Raw genomic sequence first — 17,377 nt, forward strand, 5'->3', positions numbered from 1 at the left:
GGATGTTGCAATACACAAAGTATTGCAATTGTGATGGAAAGCTGGTTGGACCATGGGTCTGTACCTATTAGTCATTGTTCATAAATTTGTAATTAGTGGTGCAAACCATGGTTAATCTTTCTCCTCTGTGCCCAGGTGTATTGAGGTGAGCTGTTGCACCAGTACGACAATAGCCATAATCAAGTAAATTAACCAACACAAACATAACACATACCTTATGCTTGCTATTTCACATAAAGCTTTGAGAGAAATGATCTGATCTGTTAATCTTCGTTTATGTTATTAATAGTCAAGAGAGGAATATTGTTCAAGCTACTGGAATAACCTTCAAATTTTCCTTACCTCAGTACCTGAACTTCATTTCGAAAAGCCTGAAGTTGTTCTGGTGTTGGATCTGTCACCTTTAGGATTTTTACAGCTACATCACCTGAAATACCAAGTTCATAACAACTTGATGAGGACAGAGATGGCAAAGTTCACAAATTTTGGATGACAAGAGATACTGAAAGTTTAGTCAAAAAGAAAAACGGAAGCGTATGCAAGGTTTAGCTCAATGAAATCAAACAAGGCTCTTGATGAATGGAAATGAAGCAGGCAAGAACTTAAAACACGAAGTTGGGAGGGGTAGAAGGAGCCACAAAATGTCCTTGGCAAGTGGGATTAGCAGAAGCCCAAGGCATTTTATATATTTATGAGAAGTAAAAGGGGGGGGGGGGGTGGGGGGGTCAAGGGCAAGGGAGCGAATTTACACATGGAACCAGAGGAAGTGGTTGAGGTGGATGTTTCACATCGGTATTGATTAAGCAGAAGGATAGAAAAATTATGGAGGGATACATTTGATATTCTGGGGCATGTCAATATTAAGAAGGAGGAGGTGTTGGATGTCTTGATGGATATCTATGTATCCTCTTTCACTGCAGGCAAGGTCCCAGATGACCAGAGAAGAATGTAAGTTGTTCCTTTGTTTAAGATGGGCAACAGGGATTATCCAGGAAATTATAAGCCAGTGAGCCTTACATCAGCAGTAGGGAAATTACTGAAGAAGATTCTTAGAGATGTGATTTACTCACATTTGGAAAAGAGATACTCAGCATGGCTTTATGCCAGGAGGTCTTGTCTCGCAAACTTGATTGAGTTTTTTGAGGAAATGACAAAGATGATTGTTGATGGGCGGGCAGTGGATGTTGTCCACATGGACGTTATTAAAGCTTTTCACTGGGTCCTTCATGGAAGGCTGTTCGAGAAGAAGTTGCATGGGACCAATGGTAAGTTGGAAAATTGAATACAAAATTGGCTTGGATACAGAACAGAGGGTAGTTGTGGAGGCATGTTTTTCTGACTGGGGGTGTGCAACCAGTGGTGTTCCGTAAGGATCAGTGCTGGAACCTTTGTTGTTTGTAATATATATATAAATGACTCACGGTGAAAATGTAGGTGGACTGCTTAGTAAGTCTGCAGACAACACAAAAATTGGTGGAGTTGTTGATAGCAAGGAAGGTTATCAAAAAAATACAGTAGAATACAGGTGAGTTGGAAAGCTGGGCAGAGAAATAGCAGATGGAGTTTAATCAGCCATGTGTGAAGTAATGCATTTTGGGAGATCAAATGCAGGAAGAAGTATACAGTAAATGTCAGGACGCTTAGGAGCAACAATACACCGAGGGATCATGGACTCCCTGAAAGTGGCAACACAAGTTGATAAGGTGGTAGAGAAGGCAAATTGTATGCTTGCCTTCATCAGTCAGGGCATTGCGTAAAGAAGTTGGCACTTGGAATACTGCGTCCAGTTCTGGGCGCCCTATTATAGGAAAGATGTGGATGCTTTGGAGAGGGTTCAGAGGAGGTTTACCAGGATGCTGCCTGGACTGGAGGGCTTATCTTATGAAGAGAGGTTGACTGAGCTCGGTCTCTTTTCATTGGAGAAAAGGAGGAGGAGAGGGGACCTAATTGAGGTATACAAGATAATGAGAGGCATAGATAGAGTCGATAGCCAGAGACTATTTCCCAGGGCAGAAATGGCTAGCACGAGGGGTCATAGTTTTAAGCTGGTTGGTGGAAAGTATAGAGGGGATGTCAGAGGCAGGTTCTTTACGCAGAGAGTTGTGAGAGCATGGAATGCGTTGCCAGCAGCAGTTGTGGAAGCAAGGTCATTGGGGTCATTTAAGAGACTGCTGGACATGCATATGGTCACAGAAATTTGAGGGTGCATCCATGAGGATCAATGGTCGGCACAACATTGTGGGCTGAAGGGCCTGTTCTGTGCTGTACTGTTCTATGTTCTATGTTCTATGTTCTAAACCATGTTGCAGCTGTATAAGATTTTAGCTAGGCCACAGTTCTAATTACCACACTATGGGAAGAATGTGGAAGCTTTGGAGAAGGGTCCAGAAGAGATTTACCAGGATGTTGCCTGGATTGGAGTGTATTAGTTATAAGGAGAGATTGGACAAATTTGGATTGTTTTCGCTGAAGTGTTGGAGCTAAGGGGTAACCTGATAGAACTACATAAAATTATGGCAGAGTAGGGTGGATAATCAGAGTGTTTTTCCCAGGGTGTAAATGTCAAACATCAGTGGGATAGGTTCAAAGTGAAAGGGGAAATCTTAACGTGGGTATGAGAGGAAGTTTTTTTTAAACAGAGGGTGGTAGGTGCCTCGAACATGTTGCCGGGAAGGTGATAGGAGCAGATTTGTTAGGAAAGTTCAAGAGGAATTTAGACAGATACATAAACAGTCAGGGAATAGAGGCATATAGATCATGTGCAGGCAGATGGGATTAGTTTAGAATGGCATCATGTTCTACAAAGACATGGTAGGCTGAAGGACCTGTTCCTATGCTGTGCTGTTCTATGTTCTATCAGTCACACAATACAGCAGTCATTTCGGGTGTCTTTATCTGTCATTTGAGTTTTCCAGTATGTGTTGTGCCATTGTAAGGATACGAGGACTAGAGCATGCATCTGAATATGTGAAATCTTTTGCTTCTCCACTGACACAACTTCATAGCTTTCCCCAAATGCACCAACACTATCTACAAGCACAGAACTACATGATCTACCTTTCAAATATGGTAATTGTAGCTTTGACTGCTGATATAAAATGATTACTTTGTGTGACCAAAAATTACATACTTTAAACAAATTACTTGACTTCAGATTACGATGTTGAAAACCTAATTTTCAAACACACTGTCATTATGCCATGTTAATGTGTATTTATTTAAAATTTAACCAAGTAATTATCATCACATAATAAGTGAACATATAAATGGAAATTATACTACAAAACCAAGGCAGGCTATACAACATTTCATCTCATCATACTTCATACCGTTAATATTTTGTTAGTAAAATGTTTTTAATTTCTGTATCTTGCTTGGTGAAAAATAAACTGGATTCAAAAGTAACAAAATGAAAAACTGATTAAAAAATTTTAATTATTCTCCATCTCCAAAGTAAGATCAGCAAAGAATCAAAACAATAAAGTCACATGGAGAAATGGGTGAAGTAAATTACCAAGGGTGTGTTAAGTATTATGGAAGATTAAAAGAAAGAAATAAAATCTGCAACAATTTTGTTCAGCTACAAATGTGAAAAATGTTTTGTTAAAAGAGACCTTTGTTACTTTTGAACCTTCAGATGCTGTTTTTAACACTGATGATTTGCTTACATCACTGGAAGAGCCAAAGTGAGACTTATCCTCAGTGTTTTTAACGTTTGGACTAAGCAATACTTCCTGTGTCAGATCCAAAATAAAATTTTCAAGTGTAGGACTGCCCACTTTCTTTAGAAAGTACCATAAACAAACAAACAAACAAACAAACAAACAGTCTCAACTGCTCTTTGTTTTTACATATAACAAAAGGCTTTGGCAGAAACCAAATTTTCCTCAGATGCAGCTGGAAGGGTAAAAGGACTGAGATCTGCAGCAGTGCTGAGAAAATGGTGCAACAAGCGTTTGGAGCTTATTTCCTAATGACAGCAGAGGGTTTAAACAGTGAAATGGATTGTATATGAAGAAAATACATCCTGACTTGGCCAGTGCCTGATTTCCCATACGATGCTCAAAATAAACAGGTTAGCTGAACAGACAGAGGGTTCAATTCAATGTGGATATGTGTGAGGTATTAATACATCTTGGAAGGGAAAACAAGAAACAGGAGTATATCTTTAGTGGAAAGATGCTGGCTGAGTGTCCGAATACATAATTTCCTGAGAAAGAGTTGGTAGACAAAGTCATGAAAATATCATTCCATCAGAAGAAAAAAAGAGATAAGACTACACAGTCAAGTTTTACTACATGGAGAAGCTTCAGTACAGATCAAAGTGTCTTATAAGGGAATAACTCTTTGCAGCAAAGAAAGAAGCAGGACTTCAGATTGACAACACGAATTAATTTCGCACCGCTTCAGCAAAAAAGCAGCTGAAACAAAATAAACCAATAGTTTCTTTTTGTATAAACTTCTATGGAAGCTGGTAAGAGGTTCTAAACTGTAAAGCTGCCATACTAGAAAGAAAAGGAGACAAATCCAGTTAGTTTTCAATACAGATTAGTGCTCAGCTCCAACTCTGGAACTGTTCTTCATTTTCATATTTAAGCAAAACTATGTGTGATCCAAACCTACTACATTTCCATTACGGCACTTCTGCAAACTTCCTCAGCTAATCAGACTAAACAAACCATTCATTATTATCAACAGTATAAGTAACCAGTCAGAGACAAGCCAATTCATCCACATTCTCCAACACCCACCCAACTGCGGTCAGGTTTTCGATTCCAAATCATATTCTCTCCAGTAAGCCATAAGCAAATCACTGAATGAATAGTCAATGTGGAGATGTGTTTATTTACATTTTTTTTAAAAAAAGGGGAATTGAGTTGAAGTCTAAATGCCAGCTTTATGACATCTAGATAAACACTTACATATATAAAAAAGGCAGCAATTTAATCAGATTTTTCAGTTGGTTCAGGCAGTAGCAGAAAAGTTTAAAAGGCCAAGTGAGGGCATAAACTACAAGGAATATCTCACACAGTGTAGCACATGAACAACTGTAATTCAACTTAGGCCATCAACTCGCAACTGTTAGACAAGCCCATACACATGGCACAAACAGCTGCAAATTATTGGAAAAATTCAAAAGATCCAGTAGCATCTGTGGAGAGAAAGTAGAGTTAATATTTCAGGTCCAGTGACCCTTCTTATTCAGGCAGCTTGGGAGTCAAACACTGCACTAAACAGAATCTATTCTCTCTCAATTAGTGTTTTCTCTATAAACGATATTAAGCAAGTAGAATATTCTCTGATAAGTGTGTTCCTAACATTCAGCTTGGAGCTTGAGTTATATGTTAATTAAAGCCAATCTTCAAGTCACTTTCAATTTCATAATTTTTCTTTCCTGATTATAATATATCATTTACGATCTCTTCGTCCTGCTGATTTCAAACTTTCCAATGGGCCTCTCAAATATTAATGTTGCCCTCTCTCTCTGCACCTTCTCTGTGGCTGTAACACTGTATTCTGCTACCCTGATGCACTTTGTATAGTATGATTTGCCTGTATAGCACGCAAAACAACATTTCTTACCGTAGCTTGGTACATGTGATGACAATAAATCAAACTCAGACTCAAACGGAGATGATTCAAGACTTTTTGTTTTATTATGCATTTGTGGGACATGGATATCACCAGTTAGACCAGGCTTAATGCCTATCCCTAAATGCCTTGGAGAAGGTGGCGGTGAGCTGTCTGTTTAGACTGCTGCAGTCCTTGCATTGTGAGACCATCCACAGTACTTTTGTAAGGGAGATTGTGGCCTAGTGACAGCGAAGAAATGATGATATATTTCCAAATGAGGATGGTGTGCGACCTGGAGGGAAACTTGCAAACATCAACACATCTTGCACGTATTGGCATTGACATTTTAAATGGTGGCAGGTTTGGAAGCTGCTGTCAGAGGGGCCTTGGTGTGTGATTTTCAGAGCACCTTGTGGACTGTACACACTGATGCTACCATGAATCAGTGGCGAAGGGAATAAATGTTGGTGCATAGAATGACAATTAGTCACTCCTCAGTCTCATCTTTTTCCAACTGTAATTGAGTACTATGCTGTGCAGATGAGTGCCCTGGTCTAGCACATCCTCCCTTTCTTTCCTTTCTTTCTTTTAGACAAAACAGTGATGATGGAGGAGATTCAAACAAACACCACTTGTCTGGGCAATGAGATTGGCCAATAAATTTAAGGCCTCACCCTTACTGCTGATTTCCTGAGAATAGGAGGAAATCAGGGAGATGGCAGGTAGATCAATTGAAATAAAATCTCACTGTTTCAGTAAAGCATGTTTTAGGGGATTCAGATTGAGGCTGCTTGCTAAGTAAAAGTACAGCAAGCTTTTCACAGAGGTATGCTCCAGCTGAATTTGGAGTGCTCGATGCAGATGCTGGGTGGCTGCAATGGGAATAGCTTATTCCTTACGTTGACCAACCTTCATATCGATTAATACAAAAAAGTCAGTGAAAAAAGAAATGTTACCAAAGTATTCACAAAGGACAAAATATCTTTCCGATTGCATACCTCAACAAGTTTAGAAATCAGATGGATTTTCTTCCGGGATTACATATCTGATTAACAAAAATAGTGTTCCACTGTCTGAATGCTATGTAGGGATGCCCTCGTAGTTCAAGATTTGTCGTGATTCAAACTGCAGACTTTACAAAATAAAAACTTAACAACAGTTAGACCTTGGATGGCTATAGAAAAAAAATTATCAGCTTCTTACCATGCCATTTCCCTTTGAATACAGTGCCAAAGGATCCAGAGCCTATTCGCTTCAATAATACTACTTCCTCTCCTTTTATTTCCCAGTAGTAACTGGAATCTCTTTGAACACGTGGCCGCTGGAACAGGCATCAAACAAAGGCATAAAATATGGGAATAGAAAATAACAACCTGTTTAATCACCCATTTTCCCGACAAAAATAGCTAATTCGTCAAAAATGTTATACTCCATTAACCTTCTGGAATGTCATTAGGGTTCAATTCTCCTCAAGTTATTCGAATGCAATTCTGCAATCAAAATGATGGGCAGCAAGTTTGTAAAAGGCTACCTCATTCCATTCCATATCAGAGCTGCTGAGTTCGTGATCTCAGCTGGTACAGCAGAGTTGAGTGAAAAAGGGCTCAGCATTACTGGACTAAGGAAAGACCTTCTAGCATTGTAACTCCAGAAACTACTGCTGCTAGAGGTTGAATAGACATAAGAGAGTTAGGACTGGGTTCAACTGCAATGTCCATCATTATAAAGCCACTTAGCAAAATTCCCTGCCAAAGCTTACTCATGAATAACAGCCACTATGAAAATAGAGGATGAATGTGGAATCATACTCCAGGAGAGCTAATGTTATCAGCAAGAGAAGGTAATGAAAAGTAAACCTTGACAAGAAAAGGGAAATCGTGTACTGCTTACATCTTCGAATGTTTTCTTTTTAAAAATGCTATTATTTCTCAACTTCTAGAAGCTCTTGATTAGCCTGAATCTGGGCCACAGCATAAATTGGGAAAAAGCAGTTTCTAAATTTATGGACAAGATGTCTGTTGAAGTACTCGCAGAACTATAAAAGAGAACAACTGATTGATATGACTATTCCAATGAATGCAGTCATCCACTAAAATATTTTCACTTATGTACATCCCAAAGACTCCCAAATCCAAAATCATAAGCAATTTGGCTCTGCACACAGGTCTAAATGTGCTTCACCAGTTTCCTTTGACTTACAATCTTCTTTATTCCTTCTGATGTCACTGATGGCCTTCTATCTTTGTGAGTTTGAACTGGAGATTTCTGCTTAGATTCACGTGTTGGACTTAAGCTAGGTGGGCTATTTGACAGTGCTGATGCAGGAGCTGAAGCAAAGATAAAACATCAGGTTAGTGTTCTTACTGGGCTTCAATTTTTTTTAAAAGGAAAGGACTTCAAGCAGACCCATATATAATTTTGGATTTAGTTCTTGGAAGTTTGAAGCACCTTAAAACTTGATGTAAACAACCCAACTAAAACTTATTTGTCTACACAAGCCCCTGTTGTCCATGATGCAATCACTGACTACACTTATTGGAGGGGTGAGTTTTGTGAAGTTTCTTTGAGCTCCAAATTAGCATGCTGACTGCAGAAAGTAGTGGCTAAGTCAATCCTCTGTGACAAACTATCAATTCAATACTTGAACCAGGAAGTTCTGAGGTATTCTAGGACAATAATGATGTTTAATTAGACTCTCTGGCCAATACATAAATCTCATCAGATGGAGGATGAGTTGCCTCCAACTTGGATCCAAGTAAACTTGCACATCAATGCTTTAGTGGCAGGGTCATCCTAACTATACAAGCAAGCTGTCCGAAATATATTTAATCAAAATAAACAGTAGCTCTGTACACACTTTGAGAATCTTTAAGCCTTGGCCATTGCCAACTTGGACCTAAAGTCTCTGGACTTAATTAAATCATTTCAAGACAATGTGTACTTAGTAACGGGGAATCAGGACTTTTACCTGAATATATTTTATAGCAATTTGGTTTGGAGACTTAAGCACAGAGATGAATTTCTGTGCCTATCAGACACCCAGGTGACCAAATTTAAAAATTATGACAAATGAAAATGTGAGTTAGGGTAAAATGCACTGATTGGCATAATCGTTAAAGAGAACGATACACCACTGTGATCATACACCACACTTTATGATGCATTCCCACATGAAGAGGATGGTGAGAATCAAGTATATAATTTTAAGTGTGTCAGCTCGAAGTATTTTGGCATATGGCCCCAACATCTCTAACATCAGTCAGTGGAAATCAGGCTGTGCTTTTAGAAAAAATATAAAAATAATTATTGAATTACCTCTTTGAGCGTGACTTCTTATTACATCCTGTAAAAGTAAACAAACATATTATTTGAGAATCACCACAACAAGTACGTAATGAATTGAAAAAAACATAATTAATTAACCCATTTACCTTATTGGGGTCTAAAATCAGTCTAAGCCGAAGTAACATCTTTAATCAAAAGAGACTGAAACTAGTCAGAAGTGAAGAAATCATGCATCTCTTGCTTAACTTATACCTTTGTGAGAAGTTCACATGTTAAAGATAAAATTCACCAACTTGTAGACAATAAATCCAGGCAAGGGACTGTATGAATGAGCTGTATTTCAAATAATTGGTTAAACAGGGTTTTGAAGATGGATTTGTATTAGGGGTTGGAGATGGCTCACAAACCCATTTTCTTGCCTTCTCCCTGTACCTTGATCCTCTTGTTAATCGAGAACCCCTACCTAGGTGTTAAATATTCTCAATAACTTGTTCTCCATAGTTTTCTGTGGCAATCAGTTTCATAAATTAACCACCCTCTGGCTAAAGAAATTCCTCCTCATCTCAGTTCTAAACAGCAAACCCTTCACTCTAAGGCAGTGCCCTCAGGTCCTAATTTCTCCTTCTAGTGGAAATATCTTCTCCATGTCCACATTATCCAGGCCTCTCAGTATTCTGCAAGTTTTAATGAGATCCCGTCATCCTTCTCAACTCCAAAGAATACAGACCAAGAGTCCTCAACCACTCCTCACATGATAAGCCCTTCATCACCATGATCAATCTTGTAAATTTCCTCTGTACCTCCTCCAAGGCCAGCACATCCTTCCTCAGATATGGGCTCAAAATTGCTCACAATACTCCAAATGCAGTCTGAGCAGAGCCTTATGCAGCTTTAGCAGTATATCTCTTGTATTCTAACCCTCTTGAAATGAATGCTAACATTTGCCTTCCTAATTGCCAATGGGACCTGCAAGTTAACCTCAAGAGCAAGGAACACTATGTGTCCCTTAGTGTTTCAGATTTCTGAAGCATTTCCCCATTTAAAAAGTAATCTATGCCTCTTCTTCTTACCAAAGTACATAACCTCACATTTTCTCACATGATATTCCATCTGCCTCTTCTTTGCCCACTCTCCTAGCCTGTGCAAGTCCTTCTACAGCCTCCCCACTTCTCAATACTACAAGCCTCTCCACCCACCGCTGTGTCATCTGCAAATTTAGCGACAATGCCCTCGGTTCATTCACCCAGATAGTTAATTTATAATCTGAATAGGGGGGAGGGGATGGACCTGCTGGTATTTTCCTAAGATAGTTAATCCAAAGTTCTGGGTAATGCTTTGGGAACCTGGGTTCAAATCCCACCATGGCAGTTGGTTGCATTTGAATTCGAAGAAAATCTGGAATTAAGAGTCTAAGAGACCATTACTCCTTTGTTGATTGCTCCATACCTCAGACATCATAAAATACCAACAGCCCACTATATATTGTGACTTCCAGACCTCACAGGATCTCACTGGGATGTGACGACATGAGCTCTGGAGCAATGCTGGTTCAGTGGGAGTGGCTCAGCTGAGAATGGTTCTCAAAAGGTCTCATTATTAAAAGAATGCCTTTTCAGTTGGCTAAAGGTTTGAAGCATTAACCCCACCCACCCAAAAACAGTGTCCTCTCACACAAGATGCTGCAATTTCACAGAATCTGCAACTATTTTCCTTGGGAGAATATGGTGCATCTCACATTTACTCCGAAGATCGATACGTTCAACCCTCCCCTGTCACTTTCAGAATAAAAGGCATGATCTAATGTCTAAAATATATTGCTTTAGATTCACACAATGTTACCTATGAGAAGCAAACCTTGCCAAGGATAGAGACCACTTGAAGAAAGAATGTGAGCTTTTCAAAAAAAAAGACATAAGTATATGAGGAATTCATCTAGCTCACCATCCACTCTGTAGCCTATACTACTTTAGAGAAACCTTCTATAAATTTGGATCTAGAAGTACTGTCCCTCATTGATGACGTTACACATTTTCTTCCTTGCAAAAGTATAGAAGTATCCTTATCTACAAGCAAAAACCATACGGCTCCACTCATCCTCATATGTATTGACAAAACAAAATATCCATGCATCCTCTACATCCTTCAAGAAAGTTAGGAACGCTGTTGGAGATTGATGTCTCAGACCAAAGGGATTTGCAAGAGATGAAACTACAGGGTTAGTCATTCATGGTAAAATATTCATAGTTCATGAAGTACCATAAAATAACTTGGGGATAGACAAACAGAAAAAATGTGAGGGAAAGACATGACCAAAGTGGTAATGCCACCAGAGTAATAACTAAGATCATGGGTGCAAATCCTACAAAGACAAATGGTAAAATTTGAACTCCATAAAATAAAACCTAGAATAAATAAAGAGCTAGTCCAATGACAACCTTGTAATCACCATCAACTGAAGAATGCTTTGGCTGGTACCCAATAGATGTTGCAGATAGGATCAGTGATGGCTCGCAAGTTATCTTGTGGAACTTAGAGATCTTTGTGTGGGACAAGGCATGTCTGTACCTGCAGCATTTTAGGGAGATGATGGGAGGCACCATCTGTTCCTTCTGTTCCACTTTACTCCAGCAATTGGTACCTCACCTCATGTCCTGTTCCCATTCCTCATCGAGACCAAAGGAATCTCCCAGCAAAATGCTAATGGCCAAGCACTCCCTTTCTCCTGATCACTCATAAGGTGTCCAATAAGCTGTAGCAGCACAACACTTACTCTTCTTAGGCAAAGTCCTGAGAGATTTTGGAATTAATTTTGGTTCAGTATTGGTGAATCCTTTTTAGTGTCCCAGATATATGCCCACTGGTGTTTCAAATATGTTTTTTTTTACAGTTCCAGCAACAATAATCAAAATTTAAAACTGAAAGAACTGTGGATGCTGTAAATCAGGAATAAAAACAAAGTTCCTGGAAAAGCTCAGCAGATCTTGCAGCAAACGTGAATTAAAAATCAGGGTTAATGTTTTGGGTCCAGCAACCTTTACTCAGAACTGGTGATGTTCACCAACCCTAGAATGTTAACTCTGATTTTTAATCCACAGCTACTGCCATAATCATAAACTAGCTTACCGATATAAATATCTGTTTAATCCAAATAGCTGTCTGCTGTTAAGAAAGGGAAATTCTGAAATTGCTAGGCACTAAAATACTGTACAACCGTTTAATGAGCCTGAGCATCCAGGAAGCTGTTTCTAGTGCTGCCTTTCAACTCTTACCAAAATGCGTTAAACTGACATTCCAATTTAATAGATAGGAACAGGAATGGCCATTAGGTCCTTGAGCCTGTTAGGCTATTCAGTGAGATCGTAACTGATCTGCAACTTATCTGCCTTTGTCCCATGTCCCTTAAGTACCTTTGTAGAATGAAAAGCTATCAGCCTCAGATCTAAAACTTACAACTGATACAACATCAGTTGTGAAAGATAGTTCTAAACTTCTACCACCCTTTCTCTTTACATGTTCCTAGTGTAAGATCACATTGTAGACAGCCCTTTACATCTTTTGTGTTTAAAGTATTTGGCAACAATTTCTCCTGGCACTCAAGCTATGATGGTACAGTGACTGCAAAACTTCAAAAAATCAGGTTTCTAATAAAGTGTACAATATAAGGAAAAACAGCATAAATATTATTAATAAAATTTGTAAAAATTAATTGATTAGTTATGTTGAAAGACAAATGAAAATTAAATCTACTAGTCACAGCCAAGAGTAGTCTATAAAAGGTCTGGTGTTCAAAGCAGCTACTCTTGTTTTTCAGACATGCAAGTTCAGGGGAGTTCCGTCAAAGCAACAAGGGATAAGTGTTGTTGTACCTCAATAATGCTATTATCAATCGGCATGGTGGTGCTGGACATGTGAACATTGGGAGTGGATGAAGACCTTTGCCGCTGGCAGAGCTGACCTTCAGTGGATGAGAAAGGCATCGGACAGCTGAAGGCATGGGATGTGGAATGCCTGTACTGCAAGCTGAAAACAAGAAAATGCACAAGCTAAGGACCATCAAAGAATAGACAACAAATCCATTTAAATATTCTCCTTCGAAATAAGTTTAGTGCTTTCCAATTACCTCTCAGGAAGTCGAGAAAAAGACTCACGCACTCGCCGTGTAGTCATTTGTGTAATAGATGGCAATACCCCATCAGAAGTGGAGAAGAGTCTGGAGTTTGGTGTGGTTGCTTGATAAGCTCTGACAAAAAACCAGAAAAATGCACTAAAAATAATTGCTTAAACCTCCTCATTTATTTACAGCAACTAATTAAAAAGATACCCCTGAATACAAGCTAAATTATGAAATTACCACATGGTTATTTCAAGAAAGAAACGCATTTTCCATGAAATAAAACAAGGAGTGATGGTTTAACAACAGCAGCCCTTAAGATAAAGCCATGCTGTGAACTTGAAGGGGCCATCACAGTCATGAGTCCCTTTTATTTGGAACTCAGTAGCAGTAGTGTGTACTATCTACAAGATGCACTGCAGAAATTCACCAAAGATCCTTAGACTTCCAAACCTACAACCATTTCCATCTGGAAGGATAAGGGCAGCAGATACATGGGAACATAATCACTGCCAAGTTCATCTCCTAGTCACTCACTATCCTGACTTGGGAATATATTGCCATTCCTTCACTGTCGCTGGGTCAAAATCCTGGAATTCCCTCCCTTATAGCATTGTGGGTCAACCCACAGCAGGAGGACTGCAGTGGTTCAAATTGGCAGCTCACCACCACCTTCTCAAGGGCAACTAGGGATAGACAAGAAATGCTGGCCAGCCAGTGACACCCACATCTCACAAATGAATAAAGAAAAACATAAGTTCTCAGTGCTCTTACACTAAAGGGGCTAAATAATGGTCACAATACATCAACTCTTCCTTTCCTTTACAATGGGTAAGAAAGCGTTAGTAAGCTGTAAGAGGATTAGGAAAGTAACATTCGAATGTCTACCTCACAAGACAGGTTTCATTCTGAAAAATACTTCACATTTCAAAAGTTCTCACAAGTACCTCACATTACTCCAGTCGATACACATAGTAGGGACTTTGGTGCTACAATGTTCATGAAACTTGTAGCCGCAGGTCTGACACCGAAAGCCATTCAGAAGAAATTTCTGACAGATATCACAAAAGGCCAACTTCAGAAAGGTTTTGCGGACCTTTAAACAAGATAACAATCAAAACGAATTAAACTGGCAATGCGAATGAAGAGTGTGAAAATTGAACTCAAAAGTAAGTTGAAGTACTTACAAAGTTGTGGGTAGTTAAAGGGAGGTGGTCCAAGACGTCAACCACCAGTTCTTCACCAATCAGCGAGGTAGCATCAGTGGTCCAGTCTATACGATACTTTGAGCTATAGACAGAGTAAGGGAGATTAATATATGATAAATATGCAGGGTTTTTTTTTAAATGGGGGTATTCTCTCCATTTTCAAAGATGCTTTTCCCCTAATCACACTCCTTCAGGAACAGCATGCATGAGCATAGCTAAATTATTCCTAAGCCTTCAATATTCTACTTGGAAACCTTCCACAAGATGCTGTATTGATTGATAATTTTCCATCATTTATTTCAGTCCTGATGGTTGGAAATCCTTGTCATCTCCAAATCATGATGTATCAAATATTCAAACTCTCAAGTCACTGTTGAACTGTATGTACATTAGTATTCCAACAAATTACACCACCCATATAAAATATTAAAAAGAACTACTCAGAGAAAGATACCATGGAGCAGAAGGTCACTGTGGAAAATCTGAATCCTTTGAAACATCAAGCATTCTGAAGCTTTTTCTGTTTTCATGCTAGAAGGTTGAAAGTGCTCCAGATTTTCTATTACTTCCTGGTTGAACTAAACAAAAAAGTCTATTCTAAAATCATACACATAAGTACAAAATGTTTACAATTGAATGTTTTAAAATATTTACATTGGCAATTATATAGATCATACGTGTCCACCGTGGACTCCTATGCAGCCTGCTGAGCTTTTTATCAAAGTACTATCCAGATACAGCAAAAAAAACAAGAACTGCAGATGCTAGAAATCAGAAACACAAATCAAAAATTGCTTGAAAAACTCAGCAGATCTGGCAGCATCTGTGGAGATAAAGCAGAGTTAATTTTCAGGTCAAGTGACTTTCCTTTATTAGTTCTTAACAAGCAGTTCTGAAGAAGGATCAATGAACCTGAAATGTTAACACTGCCTTCTCTCTACAGATGCTGCCAGGCTTTTTTTTTAATTCACTGATGGGGGGACATTGCTGGCTGCCCAGCATTTTATTGCCTGTCCCTAACTGTTGTTGAGAGGTGTTGGTGAGCTGCCTTTTTGAACCGCTGCAGTGCACATGCTGCAGGTTGACCCACAATGCCCTTAGGGAGGGAATTCCAGGAATTTGACCACTGACAGCGAAGGAACAACGAGATATTCCACAGGATGGTGACTAGCTTGGAGGAGAACCTGCAGTGAATTCCAGGATTTTGACACAGTGGCAGCAAAGGAATGGCAATACATTTCCATGTCAGGATGGTGAGTGGCTGGGAGGAGAACCTGCAGGTGCTGGTGTTCCCATATATCTGCTGCCCTTATCCTTCTAGACGGAAGTGGTCATGGGTTTGGAAGGTGCTGTCTGAGGATCTTTGGTGATTCTCTGCAGTCATTTTTGTAGATAATACACTGCTGCTACTGAGTGTTGGTGGTGGAGGGAATGCTTGTAGATGTGGTGCCAATCAAGCAAGCTGCTTTGTCCTGGGTGGTATCAAGTTTCTCAAGTGTCTTTGGAGATGCACCCATCCAGGCAAGTGGGGAGTATTCCATCACACTCCTGACTTGTGCCTCATAGATAGCAGACAGGTTTTAAAGAGTCAGGAGGTGAGTTACTCGCCGCAGTATTCCTAGTTTCTGGCCTTCTCATGTAGTCACTGTGTTAACGTGGTGAGTCCATTGAATGTCATGGGACAGTGGCTGGATTGTCTCTTATTGGTGTTGGTCATAGCCTGGCACTGTGTGGCGCGAATATCACTTGCCACTTGTTAGCCCAAGCCTGGATATTGTCCAGATCTTGTTGCATTTGAACTTGGACTGCTTCAGAATCTGAGGAGTCACGAATGGTTCTGAACATGGTGCAACTATCCGTGAATATCCAAACTTCTGACCTTATAGTGGAGGGGAGGTCATTGATGAAGCAGCTGAAGATGGTTCGGCCCAGAACACTACACTGAGGAACTCCTGCAGAGGTGCCCTGGAGCTGAAATGACTGACCTCTAACAACCACAATTATCTTCCTATGTGCCAGGTATGATTCCAACCAGTGAGAGTTTGCCACTTGATACCTATTGATTTTTCAATTTAGCTAGGACACCTTGATGCCACAAACAGTAAAATGTGGTCTTGATGTCAAGGGCTGTCACTCTTACCTCACCTCTGGAATTCAATTGTTTTGTCCATGCGTGAACCAAGGCTGTAATGAGATCACGAGCTGAGTGGCCCTGATGGAACCCAAACTGGGTGTCACTGAACAGGTAATTGCTGACCAGGTGCTGCTTGACAGCACTGTTATGACACTTTCCATCATTTTACTGATGATCGAGAGTTGACTGATGGGGCAATAATTGTCTGGACTGGTTTTGTCCCGCTTTTTGTGTCCAAGAAATACCTGGGCAATTTTCCACATTGTTGGATATATGCCATCGTTGTACCTGTACTGAAAGAGCTTGACTAGAGGAGTGGTAAGTTCTGGAGCACAGGTTTTCAGTACTATTGCTGGAGTGTTGTCAGCCTTTTCAGTTTCCAATGTCTCTAACCATTTCTTGATATCATATGCAGTGAACTGAATTGGCTGACGATTGGTCTCTGTCATGCTGGGGGCTACTGGTCTAGGCTGAGACGGATCATCCACTTGGCACTTCAGTCTGAAGTTTGCTGCAAATTCTTCAGCCTTAATTTTGCACTGATACGTTGGGCTTTTCCATTATTGAGGATGGGAATATCTGTGGAATCTCCTCCTCCAATGATGTGTTTAATTGTCCACCACTATTCATTACACGATATGGCAGAACTGCAGGGATTAGATCTGATCCATTGTGGGATCGCTAAGGTCTATGTATCACTTGCAGCTTATGCTGTTTGGCATGCAAACAGTCCCATTTGGTGTCTTCACTGGGTTGATACCTCATCTTCAGACATCCCTGGTGCTGCTCCTAGCATGCTGTCCTGCACTTTTCATTGAACCAGGGTTGATCCCCTGGCTTGATGGTAACGATTGAGTGAGAATTATGCAGGGCCATGAGGTTACAGATTGTGCTGAAATACAATTCTGCTGCTGTTGATGGCACACAGCACCTCATGGATGCCAGTCTTGAATTGCAAGGTCTGTTCCCACATCTGTCCATTTAGTGTGGGAATAGTGCCACACATCACAATGTAAGGTATTCTCAACCTGAAGGTGGGACTTCTGACTCCATAAGGGAAGTGCA

General features: G+C 39.9%; 1 protein-coding gene across 8 annotated transcripts in view; it reads right to left on the bottom strand.

Moving 5' to 3' along the window:
- raf1b (Raf-1 proto-oncogene, serine/threonine kinase b) overlaps positions 1-17,377 on the bottom strand; it is a 92,836-nt gene that overhangs the window by 26,885 nt on the left and 48,574 nt on the right. For all 8 annotated transcript variants that reach the window (XM_059649844.1, XM_059649840.1, XM_059649839.1 and 5 more), the window contains 8 exons: positions 14,158-14,260; positions 13,918-14,066; positions 12,980-13,099; positions 12,726-12,879; positions 8,890-8,917; positions 7,774-7,901; positions 6,778-6,895; positions 343-427 (listed from right to left, as the gene is read on the bottom strand). In XM_059649844.1, coding sequence (XP_059505827.1) covers positions 343-427; positions 6,778-6,895; positions 7,774-7,901; positions 8,890-8,917; positions 12,726-12,879; positions 12,980-13,099; positions 13,918-14,066; positions 14,158-14,260 — 885 coding nt within the window. The remainder of the gene's footprint in view (positions 1-342; positions 428-6,777; positions 6,896-7,773; positions 7,902-8,889; positions 8,918-12,725; positions 12,880-12,979; positions 13,100-13,917; positions 14,067-14,157; positions 14,261-17,377) is intronic.

Source organism: Stegostoma tigrinum, chromosome 11 (assembly GCF_030684315.1).
Source record: "Stegostoma tigrinum isolate sSteTig4 chromosome 11, sSteTig4.hap1, whole genome shotgun sequence".
NCBI lineage: Eukaryota > Metazoa > Chordata > Chondrichthyes > Orectolobiformes > Stegostomatidae > Stegostoma > Stegostoma tigrinum.